Source organism: Acartia tonsa, chromosome 11 (genome assembly GCF_053477335.1).
Source record: "Acartia tonsa isolate MP-2025a chromosome 11, ASM5347733v1, whole genome shotgun sequence".
NCBI classification, from domain to species: Eukaryota; Metazoa; Arthropoda; class Copepoda; order Calanoida; family Acartiidae; genus Acartia; species Acartia tonsa.
In genome coordinates this window covers 12,504,076-12,530,677 of record NC_137270.1, presented here as the reverse complement: position 1 = coordinate 12,530,677, position 26,602 = coordinate 12,504,076, and the positions used below count along the sequence as shown (strand labels likewise).

The following is a 26,602-nucleotide window of genomic DNA, read 5'->3' as shown; positions in this document are numbered from 1 at the left end:
TGAAAGAACTCTATAATTTATTTATTTTATCCCTCCTACCACACATTTTTTAAAGTTTTTTTCACCAAGGACGGGGGGGAAATGGAAAAAATGTTTTCAGTTTTCTTAATTTTTACATTTTTTCCCCTCCAACCACTTATTTTTTATTTCCCCCCCCCCCCCCCTGAGCAGGGGATCCCATGTAGAATATACACCCCTACATCCTTGTTAAGATAAATTCTTTTTTCAGAACTACATCAAGTCCCAGCGCAACTGAAGAAAAACCAACGCGGCATGCGGGCAACAGTTCAAGTTTTGGCGCCTTTTTATAATCAATTAATCAAATAATTGCGTGCCATGTTTGTTTAGCAGATTTTACATCAAAATAAATATCTCATACTGCCAACTTATGAAACTTGAATTGATTTATTGACAATTTTCTGAATTATTTTCAGGTGTAAATAAATAAGTATTCAAAATGGACACAGAAATTTTAAGAGATTTTGTCATCAGTCTAAAACCCACAGTAATTTCAGCAAAGGCAAAATTAAAAGCCAAACTTTGTCACCATATTCAGGAATGCTTTATTTTGTCAAAAAAGTTAAACCAAAACGATTTTGTTCTATTATATCTAAACCAATGCATCGGAAACAAATCACATATTAATTTTTTTTAGCCCCATGATCTAGTCATAAGCCATCTAGGGATCTTTCATAGCCTTAATAACCTTACCTGTCGTTGAAGTAGGATGACCATGCGATTTTAATTCTAAGAAAAATAAAGAAAGTTAAAATTAGACCAGTCTGGTTACTTTCTAAGTTTAGTTAATGGATGTAATAGATTATACGTGGATATTATAACCGGGGATAAATTGTCGTCTATTTAGGTTTCTAACTACATAGAACTAGGATCCAGTGATAGGTAAGGGTACATGGGTGAAAGGTGGGATTATTATGTTAGCCCACTGCGTGTTTCACTTTATTAGAGAACATGAAAATCTGGTGTAAAATCCAAAAAATAATATATCCATTGTTTAGTCAGTGTCATCAATAAAATTTGAACTGATCAATATCATATAGCAACCGTTTAAGGACCAAGGCATTTTTTTTTACTCTTAAAATATTATTTTGACAAAAAAAAAACATTTTCGCAGACGTTAAAAAGATGCAAAACTAAAAGCGAAGAGGAAAAATTGAAAAATGAGAAGAAAATGGGAAGACTTAGAGTAGAAGTTGATTATATTAGCAATGCGGATTTAAAAGAATTAGGTCTGTAAAATTATAGAGTTATTACCCTAGATGATTTATCGAACACAACAGCCGTCTCTTATTAATTGTATTAATCGTATAATTATATTTCCAGTAACGCTAAGAAATCGATTAATATCCGCTGGATTAGAACCGGTTCTACGCCACATTGCAAAATCATGTATTATATCCACTTTTCTACGAATATAAAAATGTAAAATTTTAATTTCAAAACCAGTTTTGTTTGTCCGTGCCTGCGGCATCTCAGTGCCAAGAAACTGGTTTTAATTTTATAATTGTACAATGTACATTTTTACATCCGCGGAGAGACGTTTATAATACGATGGGATAAATAACTATTCCACTATGGCTTCGAATTAATTTCCGCTGGATTAGAACAGGTTCTCAGCAATACTAAAAAATCATGTATAGCATCTTATTAAAGACAATTTTACAGAATGTATTTATGAAAATAAAGGTTAATTTTTTATTAATTCAAATCTATTTTAGTTAAGTTTGTATTAACTTCTGAATTAACCTTTGATCAAGTGTTACAGCAAGAAACAGGGGATGAAACTTTGAACGTTGAGGTAAGTTGTATGTTAGCTGCGCAAATGGATATAGAATATACGTCGTGGATATTATGAATTGTAGTCGGTTTGAGTTGCAAACATGGAACTCATTTTTTGGTCAGTTTCTTCATCCAGTAGGAGAGGATCTTTAGTTTCACTTTATTAGAGAACATGAAAATCTTGTGTAATATTCAAGTTAAATATTCCATTGTTGTTAGCGGCGAAGCCATTCTTTATCGTGTCAACGGGTTTAGAATAAATACTTTACCTTGAAATTTATTATATTTGTTTATTCTAGTGGCTACGCCCCTAGAGCACTGGGGGGGGGGGGGGGGGTGATCCCTGTCTAAATAAAATTTTGGTTTTAGAAAGCAGAAATAATTTGTGATATGTCATTTTTTAAGGCCATTTTCTCAGGGTGTTGATACTCTCCTCAAAATTATTTATTTGCCTTTCCTGGTCTTGTGAGAAGCTACATTGCAAAGGAGAATCATATTGGTCTAGACTAGCAGTTGGCGAGATTCTACGCCACAGACAAAATAAATATTTTACTAATTTTTTATAACAATTACTGTTTAGATGAGAGGCAAAGCAAGAATATCCGAACATAAACCAGTTTCCAACAAAATTAAACAATTTAGGTATAATTTAAAATTTACCTACGGCTCTAGCTTAATTGGATATGTACCGTCTTTTTGATAATGACCTCTTTGGGGATTGGTGACGCTTTTCCTCGCCACTGTAAACATTCTCTGCGTTTGAATTGCAGTGTAACGCGCTCAATCGCCAAGGGTATTAGTTTGGTAACACTCAATAGACAACCAACTTGTCTAGAAATCCTAACTCTGTATTGTATTGAGCTGCGCCTGTTTTGAGCCAAGGCATTCCACCCACTCTAACTAATCATGTCGCGCCCCTGACATAGCAACAGTAGGAACCATTTTTAACGTCCTATAGTTTTGTAGTGGTGATGGGCCGAGATTCGAACCTATCACCTTCCCGACCTGCGTTGTCGGGTTCGAGTTAGGAATATGTCGCTTCTAATGAGAGACGTTTTCACCACCATGCACAGTTAGGATTTCGAGATAAAGGTCTCTAAATTAAAAGGTGTTAGGTAAAAAGTAATACATGGATGTTGAATATACGTGGATATTATGATAGGGGAAAACTTGTCTATTTTGCTTTCTAATATCGTTTATTGGTTAGTTCGTTTATCCAGTAGGAGGGGGGGGGGGTAAAGGTGGTGGAAGGGAGAAAACGATATTTTAGCCCGTTGCAAGTTTCACTTTATTAGAGAACATGAAAATATGGAGTAAGAACCAAGTAATAATTTATCCACAGCTCTTGAAGTAACAGTTAGCTTTTTATTATTTGAAAAGGCCCAAGTTTTCATAATCAAAACTTGTTTTCATTTAGACTAGAAAATGAAGATTGGAAAACAGAAATCCCTAAACTATTATCGAGCAGCGATATACTTGAAAAAATTGATTCCTATGAAATTATTAAACCTGAAATTGTTCCTTCTGAAAATTCCTCCAAAAAGAAATGGAAGAAAAAGAAGAAACAAGGGGATGATAAAGAAAATTTAGAGCAAGGTTAGTTCCATGAAGACGATTAGCATTTAAGGGGACTATGCACGAACGAGAGCAAGTGGCTTTAAGAACCTTCCAGCAGTGGGTTTCAGTATTTTTTTGTGTGAATAATATACTAGGTTTATCCTATCCTAAAATATAATTATGTTAGGCTTTTTAATTTATTAGATCTAAGTCGAGGGTTGGGTTTATGCTATTTTTAATAACTTTTATCTATCCCTTTAAATTCAAAGACCCTAGAGATGCTATGGGCGCAACCGCTAGTGTTTAATAGTTAAATCGACTAAAGAATTTAGTTTTTCCATGATTTTATATAAAAAAAATTAAATGATAGTTAAGCATTTTCTGATGAAATATCATCAAGTCTTTTGTTGAGTTCATACTGATAAACTGATGTTTGAAAACTTTTTACACAAATTGACAAAAGTAAAATTTTTTTGATGAAAAATGTTTATTTAGAAATAGGGTCGATAACTTTAAATATTGTAAATAGTTTAATTATTGTACTTTTTAGCATTTGTCGTGTTATTTTACTTTGTTGTTTGAACTCAACAAAAGTTTTGTTGATATTGCGCTAATAAATGCTTATTATTTCAAAGTTTTTTTTTATGCAAAACAATGGTGAAACTATTTTTTGGCAGTTTATGTAACTATATTAAACATACACCTAGTATACTCAATAAAACAATACTCGAGTTAACTGCTGAATTAAAATGACTTGCTCTTGTTCGTGCATAGTCCCTTTTTATTTCTAGATCACATGGTAGGGGTAAAGCTACTGTAAAAATGCTGTTATTTTGAAAATTTTTTATTCTATTCACATTTACATATTTCAAATTTGATTCTATTGTAATAAGCTGAAAAAGTTAATTTAAATTACCCTTATGTAATTACTCTTTAGAAACTAAAACGCCCAAGGAGAAAAAGGAAATTAAAAAGAAGGCCAAAAATGAAGTAGTCGTCGGAAAATATGTTAAAAATCCTCAAATATTAAATCTTGAAAACACTGAAATCCACGAAAACGAAATTGCCAATGAAACTCTAGAACAAGTGCACAAAGAAAATGATGAGCCAGAAAGTGATAAGGATCAGGACAATGAGAGTGAGACTGACAACGAAAATGAGGATGTCCATGGTGATGAGTTTGAGAATGTGATTGAGGATGAAGAAAGTGATATAGATGAGAATGAAAATGAAGACAGTGAAAATAGGTATTTTTTTTTTATAATGATAAATGGTTGGAAGAGTTTATTTTTGTCAAACTCTCGTAATGGAGTTTGGGCTTCATTGAAATATTTTGCCATGCAATGCTATATAAAACCTATCCACCAATGATATAATATTTTATTCATAATATAAATTTTTTATGCTCATGACTGCTACAATGAAATATAACACAGAGTAAGGTACATTATTTTTAACTGGTGGAAAAGTTTAATGTCAAATAGTTTTTCTTTGAAATTAAAACTCCATTTGAATCTTTCAACTAAAATATACCTAATTAACAACCTGTACTTAGTAATGAGGACAATGCTGGTGCTGACGAAGATTCTGACGATAATTCTGACCAAGAAGCCTTTGCCAACTCTCTGAAATCATTACTTACAGGTTTCTAGTCATATTTTACCCGCCAAAACATTTGGCTTTAAATTCCCGCTAAAAATCTGGTTCTACTTCGGACGATAAATAACAATGGTTTCATAGCAAACTATGTTGGCTTAAAAACTTTGGGTACTTGTTTGGTTAATGGATATTATAATTTTGATCATCTGTGGGGGTGAATCGTGCACATCATTTTATCGTCCATTGTCTTAGACCCTTGCATTTGTCAGAATTAGCATCTACAGTAATATTAATGGTTTTATTTATGATGCAATTTTAATGAAATTAAGAACCCATAAGCTCTCTGACAACTAGCGAATGTAAATATGATTGCTCAACCTAAAAGGTATGAAAAACAAGAATGAGCCTAGTGCAAAGGACTCCGCGGTAGCTGAGAAACAGAAAGCTGGTTCCATGAAAAAGAAAGCTGATTCTATGAAAAAGATTGAGAAAAAATCTGGAACTACAGTCGTCAAAGTGTTTGACATGAAAGGTACTTTTTTAACCGCTTGAATTTCTTGAGAAACGAAGTTACTTTAAAAAGTTAATGCCAATGAATTACAACTGCTTGTTTATTAATACTTAAAAGGCGGAAGTGCCACTTTTTCAAACAATCACAAAGGAAGTTTTTTTTAGGTTAGAAAATTATTCTCATTGCAATCATAATAAATTCTTGTAAAACTGATGTATTACAATTATAGGAGGTAAAAAAGAATTATCAGAAAACATTGAAGACTCTGATTCTGACAACAGTGATAGTAATGATGATTCTGACCAAGATGAAAGTTTTGATGAGGCTGAAGAGAGGTACTTTTTTCGATGGACAGTAATAATATATAATATCTTTTAAAATCTGGTCAATTCTCGGAAGTGAATTATAGAGAACACCAAGAACATTAATGTTTAGGACATGTGTAGCACTTAAATTTTTTAATTTAAAAAAAAGCCTTAAGATATTGCGAGAATCCGGAATCCGCCTTTTTTTGACGGATTCTTGTAAGAATCCGAATCCGGTCAAAAAATTTGACGGATTGCCATCCCTATTTTTTATTTATTTTTTGTTTTGTTTATAGTGAAACTGTGAATGGACCAAAACTATCTTCATTTTTCATTGGTGGGGTTAGCGATGAAGGTAAGCTTATTTTTTTCAATTGCTTCCTGTAAATGACAGGTACAATTTGTTAATGTAGCAGTCCTTTGTTTATTACAAGAAATACAAAGGTCTACACACAAACAAGGATGACAACATCCATAAAAGCGAAGCACTGAAACGGTAGGACAAACGGACATTAACACCTGTATAGTGTCTGAACTGAATAATCAGAATATAAAAGTATAAGAGTCGACGCAAAATTGTATGTAAATTTGTTGAAAAACTGCTTGATACAGGATAATGTTTATGGACATACTTACATTTTTAGGACTTGATTGTAGAGTTGCTTCGCTTATAATATTGTTCTTTGTTGTCACAGGAATCAATATACCAAAAATCAGATCAAACGGATAATTAGTTCACATAAAAATTTGCCTTTAAAAAAGTAGAAAAATCAACATGTTTAAAATGGACGTACGGACATTCTGGTAATGATTATAGAGTTGCTACGCTTTCTAAATCGTACCTAACTACTACAGGAATCATCATGCAAAGTTTGAAATCGATAGGACAATTATAACATGCCTAAATTAACGAATAAAAGCTATCTATCTCGGACGTACGGACGGACCGACCCTAATTATAGAAAAGCTTCGCTTTTAAAAATGCACTTCATTAAGTTATTTTTGAATATTTTTTATTATTAGTTATCTTGATGTTTGGAATACTTATTCCTATAAAGATTAGCCGTAGCTACGCCTAGACACCACAGTTAGAGAAACTACGGTTATGCGGATATGACCTAATAAAAGACTTGCTTGTAAAAATCTCCATGATTTTTTTATTTTAGAAGAAAACGACAAAGAAGGCGAAAATGATAACGAGAAAAATCACCATCGCGTGTATAGAGATGACGAGAGCTATTTCTCTAATTATAAGGCAAGGAATAGACTGATAGTTAATAAGAAGGTATACAGGGAGTTTCCCTCAAAGAAATCTGTCGACTCATTTTAATATAACTATAATTGGCCATGGCCATAGTCCAATGTCCTTGCATTTTTAGCAAAATCATTATTAAAATATCGGAAGCTGAAATACAGAAAAACGCACTGTTGTCTCAATAAGGATTAATTTTGACTGGTGAAAAAGTATTGTATTTTACCAATTTTCTTGTTTTGTCTTCAGAATTAAAAGTATGCAAGAAATGTAACTATCCTTTTTATTTAATCCAGAATGATTTCAACGCACAAGGCCGTGGTAGATGGGCAGATAGAGGTGGCAGGGGTTCAGATAGGGGCGGCAGAGGGGGCTTTAATCGTGGAGGTCGTGGAAGAGATAATGGCGGCGACTGGTCCAGCAGCAACAACAATACATTTGGCGGGAAACGAGAATCAGCTGATGACGAACAGTTGCATCCCTCGTGGGCGGCGAAAAAACGCGCCAAAATGCAATCAGTCGCTGGATTTCAGGGAAAGAAAACTGTGTTCGGCGATGACGGCGGAGAAAGTAAAGTTGTTGAGACGCGTAACTATTCTGCCCCCCAGGTTGATAGAAACGTTCATCCCTCATGGGCCGCTAAGCAAAATCAGAAAACTTCAATAGAGCCGTTTGCCGGCAAAAAGACAGTGTTTGGTGATGATGATGATGATGGTGATAGCAAAGTTGTTAAATCCCATTTTAATGCCCCTAAATCGGTTGATAAAGATGTACATCCATCTTGGGCTGCCAAACAGAACCAAAAAACTTCTATTAAACCGTTTGCTGGCAAAAAGACAGTTTTCGGTGATGATGCCAGTGAAAGGAACTCTTTTAAATTCGCCCCGAAAGCATCAAAACCTGCAGTTGATGAAAACGTCCACCCGTCTTGGGCAGCCAAACAAAACCAAAAAACATCCATTAAGCCGTTTGAAGGAAAGAAGGTGGTTTTTGACGACGATGATTAAAAAGGCCAAATTGCATTTAAATTTATTTTAAATATTTTCAGATATTGTTAAGTGAATAACAATGGTGGAAGGGGGCAGTAAACGGTTATATGTGGGGAATCTTTTTCCTGAAGTAACTTCTGATGAACTTAAAGCAAGATTTGAAAGGTTTGTTTAATGAATTCAAATTTTAAGCATAACAGACATTAGGATAGAGATGGATAGACAAGAGATAAAAATGAAGGATTTTTATTTAAAAGGAAAAGGGATAGTATCACGAAGTGCATGTAAAAAAAAGTTTTTCTATTTTAAATAACGTAGTAGTGCATAATATAAAGTTATTGATTAAAATTAAAAGGTTTGACCAGGGATTTTCCTTAATAAATGAGTTTTTCATTTTTATTTTCAACTTCGTTGCATGTTATATATGGCAAAAACTTTTTTGTCTTAAATATGTACAACTTTAGATAGCATTTACTATTTATTAGAACTTCAAACTTTTTATACAACAACTATTTTTTTTAAAAGAATCTATAGAAAACCTGTCCTATAATGAACCAGACGTTATATTTTATGTTTTTTAAGTAACTTGTCCCAAGGGGAATCCCTGTTCAATTTTTTTATGACTCTTGTGAAATATGTGGAAAAAGATTCTCTGATATTGGTGTTTTGGCTATACATATTTGGAAAAAATAGACCATTCTCATGTAATTTATGTGGCAAATCACTTTAACTTTTTAAAATATTGTCAAATAAAAAAAGTTTGGTCTGGTCAATGTTAAAAATTCTTTAACATATAATCATATCTATCCAATGCCTAATATATTCTACTAAGACATATAAAAGTTCTCTACTCTAAGTACCTTAACTCTTTAAATACACTTCGTAAATAAAGGTACTAAGAAAGAGAGGGAATGTCTGATTGAGCCAATAGGAGAATCGCATCGGTACATACATTTAATTTCATTGGTTGAAATTTTGTACACATCTTGTTAAGAATGCATGTTTTTTTTCATTTCATACATAGTTAAAAGTCAGCTGTAAACAGTATATTTTCTTAGTAGAAAGCTTTGCGGAATCACAATTAATTGCCCAAAAATTTCGTTTAAATTTGAAAGCTTAGTAACGAGGTGGATTCTTTAAAAAAAAGTTAGGCTGGCTACTCGCTGGTGAGGCAAAATTATTTTTGTGAAAAATCCTCCAAAATCGAATAAAAAATTTACAAAAATTAAATAAAATCTTAAAAGGGTTATTAACATATGATTTTGTTTAATTTTTGTAGATTTTTAATGTGCTTTTGGATGATTTTTCACAAAAATAATATTGCCTCACTATCGAGTAGCGAGTCTATAATTTCTTAAGAATCCACATCAGCTTGAGTCGAAAGTAAACAATACTTTTGTCTGCTAGAAATGTTCCTTCTTAGATTTGACGAAAAAAGGGTTCAGAATATGCTTCTATTCTTCTATTTCTATTACTTCGTAGAACTATCCCTTTATATTTAGACATTTCCAACCCATTTCTTTCCCCTACTTATATAATATATTCCGCAAAAAGGGGGGGGGGGGAGGGGATTAAAGACATGAAGGGGTGTATACTCTGCACAAGATTCATTTTTTCCACTGCAGCCAATTTTTCTATATTTTTCCCCTCCTATTTTTTTTTAGCAAGGAAGGGGGAAAATATTTTCAGAACTCTTTATTTTATTCATATTATTCCCCCTCCCACATATTCTTGTTTTTTTTTACCAAGGAAAGGGATGAAATGTAAAAAAGTGTTTTAAGTTCTCTTAATTTTGCATTTTCTTCCCGATTCTCCATTTAGCAGGGGCAACCATGCTTAATATACACCCCTGAAGACATGTGAAAGGGGGGTATTATAAAAAAGAGGGAAGTCATTTTCTAGTAAATCCCGTAAAGGTGTGTGTTATAAGGCCTAAGAATAGTAGTAGAACAATAAGGTGCTCTATATATTTGTATTCCCTATTGAATAGAACAATAGGGAAATTTTTTTTTGATAACCGTACCTGGAATATCTTTAAAAAAATAAGAAATTTCTATCAAACGCTTTGTTTGGCTCAAACTGACTAAAATTAAAAAAAAATATAATTATAATAATAATGTTTTCTATAGGTACAAGGTAAAGGATAAGAACAATCTATACCATTAAACTAAGGAAGAAACCATTCTTTACAGGTTGATTTATTCAGGGTGACAAAAATTAGTTTTATGTTTGTGGAATTTCATGTTTGTTTGCTTTGAAGTAGAAGGTTTCAATGTGCATTGTTTCATTTCAATTTCACTACAGCGAACAACTACATTTTAGAACATTTTTTTCTGTAAATTAAACTTTCATTATCAAAAAACTAACTTGTTTTTAAAAGCGAAGCTTTTCTATAATTAGGGTCGGTCCGTCCGTACGTCCGTCCGTACGTCCGTAACGGATAGCTTTTTCCGTTAATTTAGGCATGTTAGAATTGTCCTATCGATTTCAAATTTTGCATGGTGATTCCTTTAGTAGTTAGGTACGATTTAGAAAGCATAGCAACTCTATAATCATTACCAAAATGTCCGTACGTCCATTTTAAACATGTTGATTTTTTTTTACTTTTTTAAATAGCTTTTTTCGTTAATTTAGGCATGTTAGAATTGTCCTATCGATTTCAAATTGTGCATGGTGATTCCTTTAATAGTTAGGTACGATTTAGAAAGCGTAGCAACTCTATAATCATCACCAAAATGTCCGTACGTCCATTTTAAACATTTTGATTATTTTACTTTTTTAACAACAAATTTTTATGTGATCTGATCATCCGATTGATTTGGTTTTTGGTGTATTGATTCCGGGACAACAAAGTATAATGTAATAAGCGAAGCAACTCTATAATCAAGTCCTAAAAATGTAAGTATGTCCATAAACATTATCCTGAATCAAGCTGTTTTTCAACAAATTTACTTACAAGTTTGCGTTGACTCTTATAAATTTATATTCTGATTATTCAGTTCTGACACTATACAAGTATTAATGTCCGTTTGTCTTACCGTTTCTGTGCTTCGCTTTTATGGATGTTGTCATCCTTGTTCAACTATATTTTGGTCAATCTTTATTATAAAAAAAATATTCTGGCTTTAAAATAGGATTTGAAACTAAAAATGACATACTACACAACAAGCAAAGAAAGAATATGACATGCAACCTCCACTTTGAATCTCTTACCTTCTTATATAGATTGTATATCTGAATGTTTTCAAAATTGTCTGTATGTAACTTGTTGTGTTGGTTTGTTTCACTAAGTCATTGTATTAATGATTTGTTAAAGTTTCATTTTAATGTTCACTGCTCGTACAACCTGTAAAGAATGGCTTCTTCCTTTATTTAATGGTATAGATTGTTCTTAACCTTTACCTTGTACCTATAGAAAACATTATTATTATAATTATATATTTTTTTAATTTTTGTCAGTTTGAGCCAAACAAAGCGTTTGATAGAAATTTCTTATGATAGATATTCCAGGTACGGTTATCAAAAAAAAAAAATTTCCCTATTGTTCTATTCAATAGGGAATACCACTATATAGAGCACCTTATCGTTCTACTACTATTTTTAGGCCTTATAACACACACCTTTACGGGATTTACTAGAAAATGACTTCCCTCTTTGTAGAAAATAAAAAGACTTGAACGAATTTTCATTTGTTAATTGAATGATTGATTGATTTTTTTTCTCAGGTTTGGAGCGGTGGAAAGCGCCGAAGTTAAGCATAAAACAGATATTGATGGAAATCCAATCCAAACATTTGCTTTTGTCAACATTGTCGCATCAGCTGACTCTATCGACCAGTGTATTAACGCTATTTCAAATTCAAAGTGAGTATTCTTTTTACTACTGGGTTCCTAACAGGAAAAAGTAAATAAAAGATTCTAAATTTTCCCCCAATTCTTAAATTACAAAAAAAAGGAAGTACAGTAAATTGGTTCCAAATAGGGAAAGGTATTTAAAATGATTTATTTTGATATGACATCATACATACAAGTGAAAATTTGAAAATCTCCACCCCCTTGAAAAAGGACAAGAAAAAATACATCTATGGGGGGATGGATGTGTCACTTTTAGTAGCCAAACTTATTACAAAGTACAAGTGAATGTTTATTAAAATATGTTTTTCTCCATTAGATTATCATCTTGTCATTATCAAAAGCTTGATTTTTGAAAGCATGATATGTTGAATTAAGATCTTTGTGATTCATCCAATGAAACATTTGACAGGCAAATAGATTAACATTATGACGTCCTATATTATCTAGATTATCTTTGTACATGACTATATAAATTGCACACTGACAGCTACTTTATTTTTGTATATTAAACTTTATAATCTTGATGATTCACCTAAACATGGACATTATTAACGTTAGTGGGCGATTCCGCAGACGATTCTTCATAGTTCCACCTTATTAAAGCAACTGCCATACCAAATTTCAGCATTTTTACTTTTTTTATTGTTGTGTTCTTTAGATGTGTGTTTTAGATTTAGTAGCAAAAAGTGGCACAACCACCCCCTCCCCCTTCTTTTTAGAGATATTAAATATTATCTTTTAGATGGAAAGGCTATGCAGTAAAAGTTCAGCAGGCGAAAGAGAGTTTTATGTCAAGATTACAGAGAGAAAGGTAAAAGCAAACTTTTTCTTCCAGGGATGACAATCGGATCAACTGCAGTTCACGGTGAAATATTCCTGGTAACTAATATTTCCAAAAATCGATGAATTTTAAAGGCTGCTATCTGCCAAACGGCTGAACGAACAGATCATACCCGCAAACCATTTTATGCGGCATAAGAAGGCCTACAATTAATCTGGAATAGCCAAGATCTAATGATGCATAGGGAAAGCTTCACTGAAGAAAAAACGCGTAAAATAGGTCTTTTTCGCGCATTTCTCTGCACTGCGAGTTAATCATGCATTTTTGAGTTATTGTTATTTCAGATTATTTGTAGGCCTTCTTATGCCGCTTAAAACAGTGTGCGAGCATGATCTGTACGTTCAGCCGTTTGGCAGCTAGAAACCTTTAAAATTCATAGCTTTTTGGAAATATTCGTTACTAGTAATATTTACCGTGAACTGCAGTAGATCCGAACAATCCATACATTTTTCGGGATATCGTATTATAGAGCTTTCCGGATATTATTTATTAATAGAAAAATTATAAGATTAAAACCAGTTTTAGTTGCTTCTAGGGACCAAAGGTAAATATTCTTGGAAAATTGTCTGTAATACGATGCTGCACATGAGTTTTCAATATGGCTGAGAATCGGTTCTAATCCAGCGGATTAATCGGTTTCGAAGCCATACTGGAAAAAAAAATTCTTGATTTGAGCTAGTTTACAGTTGTTTTTTCCCTTCTTTGACCTATTGCAACATCGTTCTTATTTGAATGCTCTTTATGGTCTTAAGTTCATTATTTGAATACCATTGACAAGCATAAGTCCAAATATAGCTCTATTTTATTTTAAAAAGATATAATACAATGTTTAGTTAACTTTGTAGATTAATGTATTCAATTAAGACAAAATAAAGAGAATTGGTCCCAGAAACCTCCACCAAAACCTTCCGACAGCTATGATCCTATAGCCTTGTTTAAGGTACGTACTTTAATCATTTTAATTTTGCTTTGCCACATCATAAACTTTATATCTATAAGGCTAAATTCTTATATTTGACACTTAGAAAGCAATGTTCTTACTTTGTACTATTCATACGATGCTATTCTGACTATAGACGTCCAAGGGAAGGGGGGAGAGAAGTGTTTATTCCCTCAAAATTATTTATAATGCGTTAGATTACCCCCTTTAAAATTCCTTATTTTACACCCTAAGAATAAAAAGCTTAAACGTCACTGAATTCTTTACTTTACTTAGTTTGACCTAAACTTAGCATAAAAATGCGATTTTCTAAGGGAAAACGCTTATTTTTCAGTTATCCTAAAAGACTTAAAGTCTGCTTATAATCTCATTATTAACTTACTATATTTCAGGAATAAGGTATAACCAACAAGGGAATTAAATCTAAAATAATATTTGGGGGGCAAATGGAGAGGTCGTCAATTTTACGATGTGTTGCCCCCCAACAGCTGAAAAAAACGTATAGGTTTCGTGATTTTTTCCCGAATTATTTTCGTTATTGGTATGAGCTGACTATATTTATCATTTTGAACCTATCTAACTAATTGTTAGATTATTTATCCTGTTAATAACTAATCATTATATGCTATTTGTATTCTTTGTTTTTTTCTTATTTTATATGTATGATTGTTCTGTAAGATGAATAAATCAGTTTAACACCAACAACTAGTTCCTATATGAAGATTTAAATTTTTTTTTCAATGCGACTAATTTTATCCTTCATTTACTCAACCCTAAGACACCTGAATTTAAGCATATAGATTAGAATATATATTAAAAAAATATGTTATTTTATTTAAAAATGATAATATGTTTAGTCAAATATACCAGCAGAAGGAGAAAATGAAGGAGAGAATAATAAAACTATTAAACAGCCAGGTTTGAACTTTCATTAAGTTCTCTAGTTCAGCTACTCTACAATCCTAATATACTGGGTTAGTCCAACTGAAGTTATTTGTGATCTTTTAGTTACGTTTTTTTTTGCAAATGTATTATTTCATAATATGATCAGAACGCATATTATTTCGAAGCTCTTTACAGTGCCAAATAAATGAGGTTAAGTAAAAAAAATGACCAATGTTAGGCCAATACATAAATTGCATTACCAATAGCATGCCAGTATACATTTTAATTGTCGAATGGTAGGCCAGTATGACGTCATTTTCATAGGCACTGTAAAAAGCTTCTATTATTTTAACAGCGCAAACTGCCTCTCCTTTCTTTAATATGACTCACAAAATACTTGTTTATTTGCAATTGTGTCTTTTTTTGTGAATATTTAAAACTTTGCGGAAATGATGTCACACAATTTTATCCCCAATTAAACTTTACTAATAATAAATGCTTTGTCAAAAAAAAGGCGCGAAGTTTTTAGGGAAGCTTTACATAGATTTCAGGATGATTTTAGGCTATTAATTATGCAAGAATATTTTATTCCCCTTTTACCTAGATGCTTGAGAGCAATCGCTATATAGTATTAAATAATTTAGTAGTATATTAAGTTTTTTTTAAAAGCGAAGATTTTCTATAATTAGGGTCGGTCCGTCCGTAAGTCCGTCCGTAACGGATAGCTTTTTTTGTTAATTTATGCATGTTAGAATTGTCCTATCGATTTCAAATTTTGCATGGTGATTCCTTTAATAGTTAGGTACGATTTAGAAAGCAACTCTATAATCATCACCAAAATGTCCGTACGTCCATTTTAAACATCTTGATTTTTTTTACTTTTTTAACAACAAATTTTTATGTGATCATCCGATTGATCTGATTTTTGGTATATTGATTCCTGGGACAACAAAGTATAATGTAATAAGCGAAGCAACTCTATAATCAAGTCCTAAAAATGTAAGTATGTCCATAAACATTATCCTGAATCAAGCAGTTTTTCAACAAATTTACTTACAATTTTGCTTTGACTCTTATACATTTATATTATGATTATTCCGTTCTGACACTATACAAGTGTTAATGTCCGTTTGTCCTACCGTTTCAGTGCTTCGCTTTTATGGATGTTGTCATCCTTGTTTTCTCAATATTTTGATGTATGATTAACAGTTCATTGTTTTAGTGCAAACTAAAGTACCTAAAGGAATTAAGAAGAGTTCTGCAAATTACGAAAAGTAAGTCATTTTTTTATTCTAGAGCTTTCATGGTTACGGTGATAGGTAAATCCTTATACTAAAGTAACAGGATGTTTGTCTGTCTGTGTGTCTGTCTGTGTGTACCGAAGGATCTCGCTAACCGCTGAACCGATCGGGTTCTCCTTAACAGGGTAGCTTCTCATAAGTCCCGGGAAGGTTTATAACTATTTTGGGGGAGGGTACCACCACCCTCCCAAGAGAAATGACAAAAAAATCGAATTTTTTCAAAATTTAGGGGAGACTTCAACGTCAAATAAGGTGGTATCGTACATAAAAAATTAACTTTAACAAACAAAAACATTTAAAGTGCCACTAGAGGTCTCTAGGGGCGTAGCCGCTAGTGAAAGATATTGTATAAACCTTTCTCATGAACAAAATTTAATAACAATCCATCAATAAAAACTTTTAAGTATTTTCAAACAACTTCTAAGGCAACTGATTTCCAGTTTGGCCCACAAAACGATTAATATCCGCTGGATTTAGCAATACTGAAAAATCATGATAGTGTTTTGTTATAGATTTTATTTCCACTAATTTTAAAATAAAAATCATAAAATTGATATCAGTTTTGTTAGCCAAGGCCTTTTGGTCCTCGGGGCTAAAAAACTGGTTTTAATTAAATTTTTCAATTTTATTTCCGCGGAAAGTTGATCAGTTAAAAATTACCTATTTTTTATTTAGATTGGGAAGTAGTGACATAGGAAAGGAAGAAAATGGTGTTATAGATTTTTCTGGCGCTTCCAACAAAAAGAATCAACCGAAAAGTAAGATGATTTACTTGTAGAGTAGCTTTGCCTTAGATATGTCGGTTTTGAGCATCCTTTTACTTAAAGAAGTAATGTTTTTTGTTTGTTTTTTCGTTCAATTCTCGCTAATCACGCAACTGATTTAGTTCTCTATTTTTCTCATAGGTCTCGTGATGGTTCTAGGCCATTTTGATTTTGGGCCTTGGGTGGTTTTAGGCTATTTGCTTTTCTTTCCAATCGCCACTTTCTTTAGGCGCAGCCATTCGTGATTATTATTTTTATTTAAGGTTTGAAAAGAAAACTACAAGCATATCACTCTAGCGATGAGGAGGAGGGGGGAGAGGACGCTCCAATTAAAAAGAAGAAAAAGCCCCCCGTAATTGGGGAGGGTTATGACCCTCTGGCTTTGTTAAAGGTTTGTATTACGCTTTTAATGCCTAAAAAAGGCATTCAGTCTTTACTGTATTTAACCACAGGGGTATATATTCTGCATGCATGGAAACCCCATGCCACAGGGGGGGGGGGGAGGAAATATATGAGGAGTGGAAAATGGAAAAAAATTACAAAAACGTTTAGCCATGTGTGTAATAATATTATAATTAAATAAAGAATAAAACTTTAATTACTGAGGGTGGGGGATTCTTAGCTACTTTATTTATTTTTCGCCCTCTTTGAGAAAAAAATTGGGGGCGGGGGGGGGGAATTGTGTACCTTGTCTTAACAATTCAAAAGATTTTTGTTATGTTTTCTCATTATATGAATGGTACTTAGAAACTTCAAAAAGTTTGTCTGTTTGTATTTTTTAAGTTTGGCAATTCTTGGTCGATTTTTATCGAATTAGCTAAACTAAGATAGAAAATATGTTTTAGAACATCTTTGCTGAAATCTCCCAAAGTAGTAAGATGTATGCATGTCTGTCTATATGAAACTTTGCGTAAAAAGGCATTATACTTGATGAAAACTAATCTACCTAGTTAGATATGATTTGTATGTAGTAGAATTTCTTCTAGTCTTTTTATTTTAAAATAGTGGGAGGAAGGGAATGTTTGGGATATTCAGCTCTTTACCTTCCCCTTTTTATATTTTTCTTTAATATAAAAAATCATTAAAAATATTATCAAGATTTTTACCTTCGATTCTCGCCGCTTTAGAAAGAAAAATCGGACAAGCTACTTCTTATTAAATGTTTCTTGTTCTTTTTACAGGGAAAGAAACCTGGAGACTCGCCTAGTAAAAGGTAAATATACTTTTAAGCAGGACATTATAGGATAAGACATTATACATAAATTGAAGTACATCTCCAATGATGATCAACAAAATTATTTGTGGAAAAGTTTGAATATTGCAAGTTAGAACCAACTAATCAAGAACTAATGAAAAGTTTTTAAGCTCACAAATAAGAGAAAGTGGTAATAAAACTTTGGGTACCAAGCAGCACTATTTACAGTTTAATTTACTTCCTTCTCAGCTGTTCAGATAATTAGTTGAATATTCAAATAGATTTAAATATATTGATAGTTAGATAGTTTTTAGTTAATAGTATTTAGGATTTAGAAAATAGATCATATAATGATTCCATACTTTTATATTATATCATCCATGCAAACATTAAAGCAATGCATATAATTTGAATCTAATATCTATTTCATAAACAAATAGTTAATTATATACAATTTATTATAAAAACTGTTTGACTGTTCTGGTTTATTTTATGGACAATCGCCAGCTACCACTGCGCAATGGGCATTATCTAAAAAAAAAGACAAGAATGATAACATACATAAGTAGTATAAACAGCAGCAAATTACCAAAATAATATGTGGACGTACAAAGTAAGTTTAGTAGTAAATGGTCACATTTTCCTAGTAAAATATATTTGCAAAATGAAATAGATTTTTTTCAATGGGAAAGTGAATCTATACAAAAAACTTTAACTTTTATAACAGCCGAGTAAAGCCGAAAAAACAAATTGAACACGTTGTTTTTAAACATGTATTTAGCAGATTTTCTGGCTTTTTGCTATTTTTTCTAAATAATTTTAAACATCTGTCTGATACCTGGACAACAGTACCAGTTCTCTTCTGGACAGCAACCAGCAGGACATTCTGTTTCTCCGGGCCCACAATCTTTCAAGCCTTATATATGGAGTGTATGTCAAAAACAGGGATCTACAGGGATAAGACAAAAGTACTTTTATCGCTTAGGGAGGGAGGAACCATTACTCTGTTGATTACAAGAATACCCAAAGGTTTGATTTTTATTTGTAGGCCTAAAAACTGTTATTAAATTTTCACAAGTTGGTTAATTAAAAGCAGTGTCCAAACTTTCCAACTAATATAATTATACAAAAGGGGTAATTTTGATGAGCATATTTGGGGATGGTTATCAATTTCTCGTCCAGTGCGTTATCCCTTTAGATCCCATTATTTGCAACTTTGAGGGAAATAAAGTACAAATTAAATTGCGCCATTTTAAGAATAAACCAACCATGAATTCTTGGATAGGTAAATGATCGGTAAAATAATCTTCCTTTTAATGATATAAAAAAAAAAAAATAATTCTATAAATTTCCTTACCTTGTTTGAGCACTTGGAATGGTAAAAACTCACTGTTTACTATTCCTGAACAAAATCATAATTGAGGAATCAGCCTTAGAAAAAAATAATCTCCCCCTACTCCCCTAAGTAACTATGATATAAAGTTTTTAAAAGCCTCTAGGGGCGTATTCGCTACTAATTGTATAATGGATTTTGTAATGGAGTAAGTTTTTGTAGAGATCTTGCTAAAAACTTATCCGATAAATTACTACCTCTTATGGAAGCGTGATTACTGATTTTAAAATGTTTTTTTTTCAATATTCTATTTTATAATGTATTTTGCCAGTTGATAAGGATCTCGATAATTACCAAACCGGTTGAGTTCTTCATTATATGAATTCTTCACATAGGTCCCAGGATGGTTTTAGGCTATTTAATTTTTAGATTTAATGTTTGGAATTGTTATTGAATTTAACCTGCGCAAAAGAGCACGGCTAGAATTAGCAGAATACTTCTTAATGTTAGCATTGTTCTCTGTAGACTAATCTTTTCTTATCTTTATTTCATTATTTTTATCTCAAATAAGCAATGGAATAGTTTACTTTAGCTACTAATGTTATTTTTACAACAACAAAAAATTAGTTGCTTCTCCTCTAGCCTTTAGTTATTTATTCCAAAGAGGGTAAAGGGGTACTCATTCCCTTAGAAAAATTTATTAAATATTTTTCTTTACGGTTTTTTCCCTCTTGAGCCATACCTCGTCTCAAAGTGGCCTGTGTGACACTAGAACTGATTATCTGCTCTTTAAATAACTTTGTCCATATTTCCATCCATGATTTTTTGTGCTTCGGTACTGACATATTTTGTCATCCTTGTTGACTTCTAAGTATTTTTTGTAGAAAGAAGAAATTTAAGGAGGATGGGAATAAGAAAGAAGAAAAAGAACAGGTATAATATACTACAGTACTGGAAAAACTAATTTGGGAGAGGGTATCACAACTTTCCCAATAGAAATTAGCCCCCCGAAAAAATGACCCCCTCGCCTCCTGAAAAAAACATTTTTCTACGTTAAAACTTTAAACTAAAATTGAAAGTTAAGGGTCGACTTACCCACCCCCACATTTCCCTAGGTGTTTCTAGGTGCCTCTAGGGGCATAGCTGCTAGTTAAGGATAAGACAATGGACGATACATGATGTACAATGTACATCTACCATGGTTACAAGGGGGGGGGGGGGAGTTTTGACACATTTGCGTAAACAGGGAGCATAGGCTTTATCTTTGGACTGAGAGGATAGGTTATTAGGGATAAAATCATTCTCATATGATGAATTTTCCCAAGTTTTAAGATTTTTTGGATAGGCCTCCAGGTTCCGGAGCTCCAGGCCTCCAGGTCCTCTCTGTACAGGTAAAAATTAAAAAAATAATTTTTTTTTTTAAGAGTTAAAAGTCAACCTATGAAACAAAATATGCATATTTTTTAATGTTATTCACATATTTAAAGAAAAAAATGCAAATTTTGTTTCATAAGTTGACTTCTAACTCTTCAAAAAAAAAAAATTTTTTTTCATTTTTACCTGTACAGAGAGGACCTGGAGGCCTGGAGCTCCGGAACCTGGTGGCCTATCCAAAAAATCTTAAAACTTGGGAAAATTCATCATATAAGAATGATTTTATCCCTAATAACCTATCCTCTCAGTCCAAAGATAAAGCCTATGCTCCCTGTTTACGCAAATGTGTCAAAACTCCCCCCCCCCCCCTTATTGGTTGAAATGATTAGAAAATGATATTCTATAATAACCAAGTATTTTTTCTCAATTTTACCAACAGTTTTTTGAAGACAAGTTACTGTTCTATTTTCATCAGCGTTGCGGAGCCGTTTGATTTTGGTGCGGGTCCGCGGAGCCGCATGTGAAAACGGCTCCGGATTTGGCTCCGGCCTAAAATCAAGAAAAACTCAACATATTTTTTTAAAAATTAAATTTTTTATAAAAATTTACTTGAAAAATAAGGGGCATTTTCACACGACACAACAGAATTTTAACTAATAATTTTTTAGCTAACCCGGAGCCGTTTTTTAACGAAAATTACGGCTCCAGCAAAATATGGCGGCTCTGGCTCCACAACGCTGATTTTCATGCAATCCATTGTCAAATTACAATGCCTCGCTCTTTGACATAATTGTTCTTGTTTTAAGATTATAATATTGATAATATTTTAGGTGAAAGAAAGTATGGAGGAAGAGAGGCAAAGGAATTTAGATATGATAAATAAGGTGGGCCTTGAGAAACGTCCTACATCCATGGTTGTTTAAGGGGGGGGGGAGTTTTGACACATTTGTGTAAACCTGGCACCCAGGCTTTATCTTTGGACTGAGAGGATAGGTTATTAATGATAAAACCATTCTTATATGATGAATTTCACGAAGTTTCAAGATTTTTTGGATAGGCCTCCAGGTTCCGGAGCTCCAGGCCTCCAGGTGGTCTCTGTACAGGTAAAAATGAATAAAAAAAAAATTTTTAAGTTACAGGTCAACTTATAAAACAAAATATGCATCTTTTTTAATATTATTCACATATTTAAAGAAAAAAGATTCATATTTTGTTTTATAAGTTGATTTGTAACTTAAAAATTTTTTTTTTTTTCATTTTTACCTGTACAGAGACCACCTAGAGGCCTGGAGCTCCGGAACCTGGAGGCCTATCAAAAAAATCTTTAAACTTCGTGAAATTCATCATATAAGAATGATTTTATCAAAATAACCTATCCTCTCAGTCCAAAGATAAAGCCTTGGTGCCAGGTTTACGCAAATGTGTGTCAAAACTCCCCCCCCCCCCCTTGTATTCAGTTTGTTTATCTATAACGTTATGGAGGAAATGTATTAAGCATTTGAGTTTTGCTACTTATGAGTGTCGATTCAAGGTAATTATCGGCACATCTACTAAAAATCAAGCCATCCTAGCATTACTGATTAATAGACAAGGACACACACACACAGTCAAACACAAACACCTTTAGAGTAGCTTCTCTACTTTAGAAAGTTCCCTTTAATTGAACCTTATTATTTCTAAAAATGAATTTAAATTTTCACATTAGATTGGAAAGAATGAAGAAGAGAAGCACAAAAAACAAGAAAACTTCAAATCTAGGTAATAAATAAATATATTGAGACAAAGCCACTCTTTCATACAGGCATTTTTCATACTTTATTGTTGGCAGACTTTCCCAAATTTGTATGTGATTTTGGAACAGACTTACATAATTATAGGTACTAAACTACCTTTTTAAAAATTGTTCAGTGATTTTTTACAGCACTTGCAAAAATTTTACCGTTTTGTCTTGTAAAATCTAAAGTATATTAATATTAGTTTGTTATTTATTTTTGTTATAATGATACAAGTTTTATTATATGTATTTAGAAAAGAAAACTACGACAGGGAGAAACCAAGAAAGAAATTTGAAAATAAATCTACTAAAAATTTTATGCCAAGGTACATTTTTTTTATCACTGCAGCTGAAAAAAAACTGACTATGTCCAATAATAGCGAAGCTGTTTGAAGATACACAGAAAATATATGGAGATATCCTTATACTAAAGTAACAGGATGTTTGTCTGTGTGTCTGTCTGTGTGTACCGAAGGATCTCGCTAACCGCTGAACCGATCGGGTTCTCCTTAACAGGGTAGATTCTCATATGTCCTGGGAAGGTTTTTAACTATTTTGGGGGAGGGTACTACCACCCTCCCAAAAGAAATGACAAAAAAATCGAAAATATTTGTTGAATACTGGAGACTTCTACGTAAAATAAAGTGGTATCGTACTAAAGAATTATCGTAGCAAACAAAAACATTTAAAGTGCCACTAGAGGCCTCTAGGGGCGTAGCCGCTAGTTAAGAAAAAAGTAGTAAGTTAAAGCAAGATTGAGAAAAATGAAAGAAGAAAAAATATTGAAAGTTGCATCATTTGTGTACTTATGTATAGATATGAAAAAGTCTTTTTTCTTTAAACATTTGTTTATAATAATGATAAAGTGAAGGATTAGTGAAGGCTTTTTATGGTTGGAAAAAAGAAAGGCATTGAAAAGTAAAGGGAGAGTAAGAAAAGTGAATTATTTGCATTCCAAAAAATAAAATAAAATATTACAGGAGGACAGACCAAACCTGGAGTGACATGCGTAAAGAATGAAGCTCACTTTTCTTGGAGCATTACAAGCTTGATCCATTCTGAAACATATCAGACCATTAGTATTTGTATTGGATTGCACATTGACATAGACAGCATGATAACATCACAGAAATTAGATATTTATGACTTTATATCCAGCAGTCTTATTAATCTTCTTATTTATCTTCAATTAACATATCCTTCTTAGTGTCTTCATTAACATATAAATCATCTTCTTATCCTAAAATAGGGAGAAGGTAGATTGGCGATATGAGTATTCTACTTTGCACAGAACTGTTGACTTTCAATCCAGTTTTATAATATTTTTTAGATTTGATCCTGAGGCTGATACCCCTGAAGAATTTAATGCTAAGCTTGATGGACAAGGTAGAATTGTATATTACGTTTTTAAATGCTATTGATACATCTCGATCAACCCAAGGCTAATTTATCAAACTAACATCTTTGTACAGCGCCAAAAATTTATTTCAAAAACAATGGTTTTCATTCTCAATCGTTCTGAAATTACTCTGAATTTTTTAGTACTTCAAACCTATCACATTCCGAAAATTATCATGTTTATGATGCAGTAGGTAGTTTCAAGGAACCTATATTTCAATAATAAAAATGTACGAATAACTAATTTTAGGAGGGACTGCGCCGAAGTATGAAACTATTTCAAATCTAAGAGAAATTTTTGGAAAATCTTCGGTTGCACACAGTTCTGGGTTCTCCTTCTCCTTCGGATTTGGCAGTCAACAGGAAACCACATGCACTATTGTCTGCCTAGTAGCGAAGCTATTATATAACTAGTCAGTGTCAGTACGACCATCCGCAATTGAATGTATATTAAGACTGGATTATTTAAGCTGTAATAACATCATTATATTGTCATCAATGGCACCAGAACTAATTTATAGCTCTTATTTCCAATGGTCGTAAACCATCAATGGCAGTGTTTTACACTAAAATAAATTCAGCGTTACAATTCCTAATTATAAACTGAATTTGAAGGGATTGGCGAAATAGTGCTGCGCGCAGTCGTTTTTATGGATGTTTTGCTTCTTGTAAAATTTATGATAAAATAATGCATGATTTTAATCAGAATGATACGGAGAATAACCATCAAACGATTAATCAGAATGATGTTGAGAATAACCACCAAACGAGCAAGCCTAAAGCTGCCAAGCTGTTCCAACTTGAAAATAACGACCTAGAGAATGAAGATCAGCCAGCAAACCACACTGTTAATAAGTTTGCCAGAAAATTTCAGAGCAAACCCGACTTGACAAATAAATTTGGCGACCAGCTGTCTGTTAAATCTAAAAGTGCAGAAAGTACTGCAGTTGAACCATTTTTTGTCACTTCAGATGATGTGAGATTAAAGGAACAAACCAAATTAAGCAATAAATATTAGAGTAAAACACTCAAGGGAGAAAGGGTTAAATAACATCACAGTGTACTTGTGCCGACTCTCAATTGGGTCATTGAAAATATTAACACAGTCTAGTAGCAGAAAACAATTTAATAGCAGACGAAAAGGGAGGGGAGGTAGTTATATGTATATACATCTATACTATAGATCTGTTGCAAAAATCATTTTATAAAAGTAATAGAATGTCAAGCGTGTGTTTTTGTCTGTCTGTACCAATGAATCTTACCAGCTGCTGAACCGATATTTTTCTCCTTTACAATGTAGCTTATCATAGATCCTAGGGTGGATTATAACTATTTTTGGGATGTTACCACTACTCATACAAGAGACTAGAAAAAATTAGCCCCCAAATGAAAAAATGCGGAAAATATATTGTGATTGTACTCGTTAGAGGGGTTAAGAGTAAATAGATCTTGAATAAATTTGGTGTATGTATGAAGGATGCTGCTAACTTGTTTTACAACGATGAAGTTGATGTGGAGAATGTCAAAAATGAATTCAGAGGTTTCAAACGACAAAGTTTGTTACAAGCTTTTCATAGAATGAGTCGGGTAAGTTATTTTTGTACGATTCCAACATCCTGAAAAGCGCCTAGTCTACTAATTCTACAGGACGCGTCGCGGAGCCGTATGATGTTAGTGCGGCTCCGGCTCCGACCTAAAATCATGAAAAACTCGACATATTTTTTCCCCATGTCTATTTTTTACTTTTGAAGATCTTACAGGTTCAATTTTTGATAAAAATGGACTTGAAAAACTTAAAAGGGGCATTTGCACATGACAAAACAGAGTAACCAAATTATCTCTTCATTTATCTAGTCCGGAGCCGTTTTTTAACGAAAATTACGGCTCCGGCTCCAGCAAAATATGACGGCTCCCGGCACCGCAACACTACAATTATTCTTGCACGGCTTCAGGGGTGTATATTCTGCATAATTGACTATACTAAAGGTGGAGGGGGGGGGGGGGGGGGAATAAAAAATATGTGGTGGGGGGGATTTAAAAATTAAGAGAACTGAAAATATTTTTTCCATTCCCCCTCCTCCTCTCATTGGTGAAAATAAAACTAAAAAAAAAGTGGGAAGGGGGATAAAATATGCCTAGAGTTATTTAAATATTTTTCTTTGGTGGAAAAAACTATGGGGAGAAAAAATTAATCTGGTGCAGAATATAATACACCCCCTGCGGCTCTTGTAACCTTACCTTATTCTGTCTCGAAGTTCGTTTATGGTCCAAGTTTGAAGTTTATTTTTGTGCCTTATTGTCTGAGATATCGCCCTCATGGTAAAGGGTTATTTTTCTATCGAGTCGTATTTGTTTCAAAAACAGATTTTATGATAATTAAAATAAATGATCTAGATATGAAACCAACTCTTAACAAGAATCTCTTTAATGAATTTTCTCGTATTCATTCGAATCCGGTGGATAGGAACCAGTTCTCATCCATACGAAAAAACTATGTCTAGCATCGTATTATATCCAGCTTTCTACGAATATAAAAATGTACAAACAAACATTCTATATCCGCGAAAGCCGGTAATAATACGATGCTAGAAATAACTATTAATTTATTTTTCTTTGCCTGAAAGTTTGGAAGCTGCATATTTCTCAAATCCGTATTGCTTCGTTTGAGTTAGGCATAACAAGATGAATGCGGTCCCTTTTCCCTTAACTTCACGGCTGTGTATACACAAAACGAATAGTATTAATATATAGAACCTATATTATTTATTTTCAGGCTAAAAAGAGACCGCAGCCTGGTCAAGAGCCTAAACAAAGAGGACGTCGTAACAAATATGAACGACATTAAATTAAAAGGGGGGAGGCGGATGTGCCACTTTTTGAAACCAAAACTAAAAGTCAACAAAGGAACTCAACTAAAAAAAGAGTTACAGGTC

General features: G+C 32.8%; 3 protein-coding genes and 1 long non-coding RNA gene across 5 annotated transcripts in view; 3 read left to right on the top strand and 1 right to left on the bottom strand.

The window, feature by feature from the left end:
• Positions 1-434, top strand: part of LOC145331046 (small ribosomal subunit protein eS12-like) — a 4,554-nt gene extending 4,120 nt beyond the window's left edge. The window contains exon 6 of the mRNA XM_080175662.1: positions 230-434. Coding sequence (XP_080031788.1) covers positions 230-256 — 27 coding nt within the window. The 3' untranslated portion in view covers positions 257-434. The remainder of the gene's footprint in view (positions 1-229) is intronic.
• LOC145331040 (uncharacterized) lies at positions 424-8,070 on the top strand. Of its 2 annotated transcripts, none has more exons than XM_080175652.1 (12): positions 424-556; positions 1,133-1,247; positions 1,737-1,816; positions 2,378-2,439; positions 3,215-3,393; positions 4,292-4,601; positions 4,910-4,998; positions 5,339-5,485; positions 5,694-5,799; positions 6,066-6,124; positions 6,936-7,024; positions 7,318-8,070. In XM_080175652.1, the coding sequence occupies exons 1-12, from the start codon at positions 458-460 to the stop codon at positions 8,026-8,028; spliced, it is 2,046 nt and encodes a 681-aa protein (XP_080031778.1). In that variant the 5' UTR covers positions 424-457; the 3' UTR covers positions 8,029-8,070. The 2 variants fall into 2 exon arrangements, with proteins under 2 accessions (XP_080031778.1, XP_080031777.1); XM_080175651.1 differs by having other exon boundaries at positions 5,339-5,488; positions 5,691-5,799.
• Positions 8,057-26,602, top strand: LOC145331043 (uncharacterized). Its single transcript, XM_080175654.1, has 18 exons — positions 8,057-8,175; positions 11,736-11,873; positions 12,607-12,675; positions 13,570-13,645; positions 14,503-14,563; positions 15,753-15,804; positions 16,507-16,589; positions 16,859-16,986; positions 17,777-17,808; positions 20,008-20,056; positions 21,328-21,381; positions 22,203-22,255; positions 22,526-22,597; positions 23,602-23,657; positions 23,920-24,032; positions 24,376-24,659; positions 25,148-25,256; positions 26,443-26,602. The coding sequence occupies exons 1-18, from the start codon at positions 8,090-8,092 to the stop codon at positions 26,512-26,514; spliced, it is 1,587 nt and encodes a 528-aa protein (XP_080031780.1). The 5' UTR covers positions 8,057-8,089; the 3' UTR covers positions 26,515-26,602.
• Positions 18,197-19,708, bottom strand: LOC145331047 (uncharacterized). Its single transcript, XR_013883630.1, has 4 exons — positions 19,585-19,708; positions 19,148-19,192; positions 18,629-18,706; positions 18,197-18,321 (listed from the first exon to the last, which is right to left on the bottom strand). It is a non-coding gene; the product is annotated as an uncharacterized LOC145331047 (long non-coding RNA).

Coding starts and splice junctions, on each gene's coding strand:
- LOC145331040 (XM_080175651.1), top strand. CDS start 458: ATGGACACAGAAATTTTAAGAGATTTTGTCATCAGTCTAAAACCCACA. Junction 1,817..2,377: donor ATGAAACTTTGAACGTTGAG/GTAAGTTGTATG, acceptor ATTACTGTTTAG/ATGAGAGGCAAAGCAAGAAT. Junction 7,025..7,317: donor GCTATTTCTCTAATTATAAG/GCAAGGAATAGA, acceptor TATTTAATCCAG/AATGATTTCAACGCACAAGG.
- LOC145331043 (XM_080175654.1), top strand. CDS start 8,090: ATGGTGGAAGGGGGCAGTAAACGGTTATATGTGGGGAATCTTTTTCCT. Junction 16,590..16,858: donor CAAAAAGAATCAACCGAAAA/GTAAGATGATTT, acceptor TTTTTATTTAAG/GTTTGAAAAGAAAACTACAA. Junction 24,660..25,147: donor GATGATGTGAGATTAAAGGA/ACAAACCAAATT, acceptor ATGTATGAAGGA/TGCTGCTAACTTGTTTTACA.